The 5186-nt window shown below is 36.7% G+C and overlaps 1 protein-coding gene across 1 annotated transcript; it reads left to right on the forward strand.

Annotated features, from left to right (window-relative positions):
* Positions 1–1592: 1592 nt before the first annotated feature.
* On the forward strand, positions 1593–4768 carry LOC140861314 (uncharacterized). Its single transcript, XM_073264324.1, has 7 exons — positions 1593–1791; positions 1917–2062; positions 2648–2857; positions 3442–3563; positions 3982–4230; positions 4320–4414; positions 4614–4768. Exons 1-7 carry the CDS (start codon positions 1593–1595, stop codon positions 4766–4768), a joined length of 1176 nt encoding a protein of 391 aa, XP_073120425.1.
* Positions 4769–5186: the final 418 nt, after the last annotated feature.

Raw genomic sequence — 5186 nt, forward strand, 5'->3', positions numbered from 1 at the left:
GACATAATATTTGGGTGCACTGCCTATGTGCATATTCACAAGGGATCACGATTAAAGCTGGATCTGATGCTCGAATTAATTCAGAATTACCTTTGCAAATATTTGGATGCACTGCCTATGTGCATATTCACAAGGGATCACAATTAAAGCTGGATCCTAGGACGGAAAAATGCATTTTTACAGGATATACTCCTAACCAAAAAGGTTACAAATGTTTTTTTTAATCCTCTTACAAAAAAGGTTCACACCCTAAAAATTTAATTCAGGGGGAGAAATTAGTTGAACAAAATTTTCGGGAAATCATTGAACCTTTACCCGCTATGATTTTAGATGTAGAAAAGGAGAATCAGGAACCCCAATCTGCTGAATTCGGATCAGCATTTGCTCTGTCAGAGAAAGAAATACTACGATTGATAAAAAAATAGAGAAAATTTTGAGCCACTGGTTTATTCATGGAGGAAACTTCCTGGACAAAGTCAAGACCATTTGATCACTCCAACGCATGGCCAAACAGAATCCCTGACCGACGGTGTTCTCCCAAATGTTTCAGGTGATTCTTATGCATCTATACACTCTTCCCCCAGGGACATAATATTGTAATACAATCTTAGCAACATTTTTAAAACAAAAAAACATTCTACACCAATCCTTGTGTCCTCGTACTTCTTAACAAAATGGAACAGCTGAACGTAAAAATAAGCACTTGCTAGAAGTAGCAAGGGCTATGATGTTTCACATGAATGTTCCAAAATATTTTTGGGGGAATGCCATGATTACTGCATATTACCTAATCAATAGAATGCCTTCAAAAGTGCTGCAGTATAGAACCCCATTAAAATGTTTAAAAAAGAATTTTCCTGATGCTCGAATTAATTTAGAATTACCTTTGCAAATATTTGGATGCACTGCCTATGTGCATATTCACAAGGGATCACGATTAAAGCTGGATCCTGGGACGGAAAAATGCATTTTTACTGGATATACTCCTAACCAAAAAGGTTACAAATGTTTTTTTAATCCTCTTACAAAAAGGGTTCACACCCTAAAAATTTAATTCAGGGGGAGAAATTAGTGGAACAAAATTTTCGGGAAATCATTAAACTTTATCCGCTGTGATTTTAGATGTAGAAAAGGAGAATCAGGAACCCCAATCTGCTGAATTCGGATCAGCATTTGCTCTATCAGAGAAAGAAATACTACGATTGATAAAAAAAATCGAGAAAATTTTGAGCCACTGGTTTATTCATGGAGGAAACTTCCTGGACAAAGTAAAGACCATTTGATCACTCCAACGCATGGCCAAACAGAATCCCTGACCGACGGTGTTCTCCCAAATGTTTCAGGTGATTCTTATGCATCTATACACTCTTCCCCCAGGGACATAATATTGTAATACAATCTTAGCAACATTTTTAAAACAAAAAAACATTCTACACCAATCCTTGTTTCCTCGTACTTCTTAACAAAATGGAACAGCTGAACGTAAAAATAAGCACTTGCTAGAAGTAGCAAGGGCTATGATGTTTCACATGAATGTTCCAAAATATTTTTGGGGGAATGCCATGATTACTGCATATTACCTAATCAATAGAATGCCTTCAAAAGTGCTGCAGTATAGAACCCCATTAAAATGTTTAAAAAAGAATTTTCCTGATGCTCGAATTAATTTAGAATTACCTTTGCAAATATTTGGATGCACTGCCTATGTGCATATTCACAAGGGATCACGATTAAAGCTGGATCCTGGGACGGAAAAATGCATTTTTACTGGATATACTCCTAACCAAAAAGGTTACAAATGTTTTTTTAATCCTCTTACAAAAAGGGTTCACACCCTAAAAATTTAATTCAGGGGGAGAAATTAGTGGAACAAAATTTTCGGGAAATCATTGAACCTTTACCCGCTGTGATTTTAGATGTAGAAAAGGAGAATCAGGAACCCCAATCTGCTGAATTCGGATCAGCATTTGCTCTGTCAGAGAAAGAAATACTACGATTGATAAAAAAAATCGAGAAAATTTTGAGCCACTGGTTTATTCATGGAGGAAACTTCCTGGACAAAGTAAAGACCATTTGATCACTCCAACGCATGGCCAAACAGAATCCCTGACCGACGGTGTTCTCCCAAATGTTTCAGGTGATTCTTATGCATCTATACACTCTTCCCCCCTGAGACATAATATTGTAATACAATCTTAACAACATTTTTAAAACAAAAAAACATTCTACACCAATCCTTGTTTCCTCGTACTTCTTAACAAAATGGAACAGCTGAACGTAAAAATAAGCACTTGCTAGAAGTAGCAAGGGCTATGATGTTTCACATGAATGTTCCAAAATATTTTTGGGGGAATGCCATGATTACTGCATATTACCTAATCAATAGAATGCCTTCAAAAGTGCTGCAGTATAGAACCCCATTAAAATGTTTAAAAAAGAATTTTCCTAATGCTCGAATTAATTCAGAATTACCTTTGCAAATATTTGGATGCACTGCCTATGTGCATATTCACAAGGGATCACGATTAAAGCTGGATCCTAGGACGGAAAAATGCATTTTTACTGGATATACTCCTAACCAAAAAGGTTACAAATGTTTTTTTAATCCTCTTACAAAAAGGGTTCACACCCTAAAAATTTAATTCAGGGGGAGAAATTAGTGGAACAAAATTTTCGGGAAATCATTGAACCTTTACCCGCTGTGATTTTAGATGTAGAAAAGGAGAATCAGGAACCCCAATCTGCTGAATTCGGATCAGCATTTGCTCTGTCAGAGAAAGAAATACTACGATTGATAAAAAAAATCGAGAAAATTTTGAGCCACTGGTTTATTCATGGAGTAAACTTCCTGGACAAAGTAAAGACCATTTGATCACTCCAACGCATGGCCAAACAGAATCCCTGACCGACGGTGTTCTCCCAAATGTTTCAGGTGATTCTTATGCATCTATACACTCTTCCCCCCTGAGACATAATATTGTAATACAATCTTAGCAACGTTTTTAAAACAAAAAAACATTCTACACCAATCCTTGTGTCCTTGTACTTCTTAACAAAATGAAACAGCTGAACGTAAAAATAAGCACTTGCTAGAAGTAGCAAGGGCTATGATGTTTCACATGAATGTTCCAAAATATTTTTGGGGGAATGCCATGATTACTGCATATTAACTAATCAATAAAATGCCTTCAAAAGTGCTGCAGTATAGAACCCCATTAAAATGTTTAAAAAAGAATTTTCCTAATGCTCGAATTAATTCAGAATTACCTTTGCAAATATTTGGATGCACTGCCTATGTGCATATTCACAAGGGATCACGATTAAAGCTGGATCCTAGGACGGAAAAATGCATTTTTACAGGATATACTCCTAACCAAAAAGGTTACAAATGTTTTTTTAATCCTCTTACAAAAAGGGTTCACACCTAAAAATTTAATTCAGGGGGAGAAATTAGTGGAACAAAATTTTCGAGAAATCATTGAACCTTTACCCGCTGTGATTTTAGATGTAGAAAAGGAGAATCAGGAACCCCAATATGCTGAATTCGGATCAGCATTTGCTCTGTCAGAGAAAGAAATACTACGATTGATAAAAAAATCGAGAAAATTTTGAGCCACTAGTTTATTCATGGAGTAAACTTCCTGGACAAAGTAAAGACCATTTGATCACTCCAACGCGTGGCCAAACAGAATCCCTGACCGACGGTGTTCTCCCAAATGTTTCAGGCGATTCTTATGCATCTATACACTCTTCCCCCCGCCCCTCCTCCCTCCCCCACCCCCCATTGTTATCAACCCAAATTCATCAACAACCCCTCATAATGAATGAAAAAAAAATCTGCATCAGAACCTGTCTTAGAACCGCCCATGTCATCCCTGCAAAGAACACATATCATGACTTTCCTATTGCACTTAGAAAGGGGGTTCGAACATGCACTAGATATCCTATTGCCAAATACATCTCATAAAACAATATGTCCAGCAATTACAGAGCATTCACAACAAAAATTTCAGAACTTGCGATACCCAGAAACATTCAAGAAGCACTAGATGAGCCGAATTGGAAATTGGCAATGTTTGAGGAAATGAATGCGCTGAAAAAAATGATACTGGGAAGGTTGTTGAATTACCAAAAGGAAAAGAAGGTTGTAGGTTTCAAATGGGTGTTCACAATAAAGAGCGAAGCTGATGGAAGTGTTGAGAGATACAAAGCCAGACTTTTCGCAAAAAGGTTTCACTCAAACCTAAGGATAGACTACCAAGAGACGTTTTCTCTGGTAGCTAAAATAAACTCCATTAAAAATTTGTTGTCTCTTGCAGTAAATTTCAATTGGCCTTTACACCAATTGGATGTAAAAAAAATGTCTTCCTTAATGGAGATTTAGAGGATGAAGTATTTATGAGCTCTCCCCCAGGTTTCGAAGAAAGCATTGGAGTTGGGATAGTGTGCAAACTAAAAAATTCCTTGTACGGACTCAAGAAATCCCCTCGAGCTTGGTTTGAATGCTTTGGGAAGGTGATAAAGGCTTATGGATATACTCAAAGCCAAGCAGTTCATACTATGTTTTACAAACATTCAAAAGGAGAAAATGTATATCCTGATTGTTTGTGTAGATGATATTGTGATAACTGGAAATGACTGTTATGAATTAGAGAAGTTGAAAGGAAAACTCGCGAAGGAATTCGAGATCAAGGACTTGGGGGCATTAAAATACATTCTTGGAATGGAGTTTGCTAGATCCAGCGAAGGTATTTTTGTAAACCAATGAAAGTATGCACTTGACTTGCTAAAACAAGAACACATATCAAGGTCTGCTCAAGATCATAGCAATTAATCCAATCAAACTAACTTCAAACCTTCTTCAATTCTATCCCGATTCGAAAACTGAATTCACGAAGTCAATGTCCTTCGATAAAAATCTGAAATATAACATAAATATTCCAATAACATCAGCAAGGAACTAAATCGCTGTCCAGATCAATCAAAACATCACTAGTCTAGCCATTTTCGAACCGGCGGCATAACGACAACAAAACCGGTAACTGAACTTCATTTCTATCAAGTTTAACCATCACATACACTTCAAAATCATCATATATCAGCAAGAATACATCATAAACCAGCAGGAACTAAAGCATGAAGTTCGAAAAATAGGCTGGAAAATGCATAACAATCAAACCGATAAC

The sequence above is a fragment of the Henckelia pumila genome, chromosome 4, assembly GCF_033568475.1.
Source record: "Henckelia pumila isolate YLH828 chromosome 4, ASM3356847v2, whole genome shotgun sequence".
NCBI lineage: Eukaryota > Viridiplantae > Streptophyta > Magnoliopsida > Lamiales > Gesneriaceae > Henckelia > Henckelia pumila.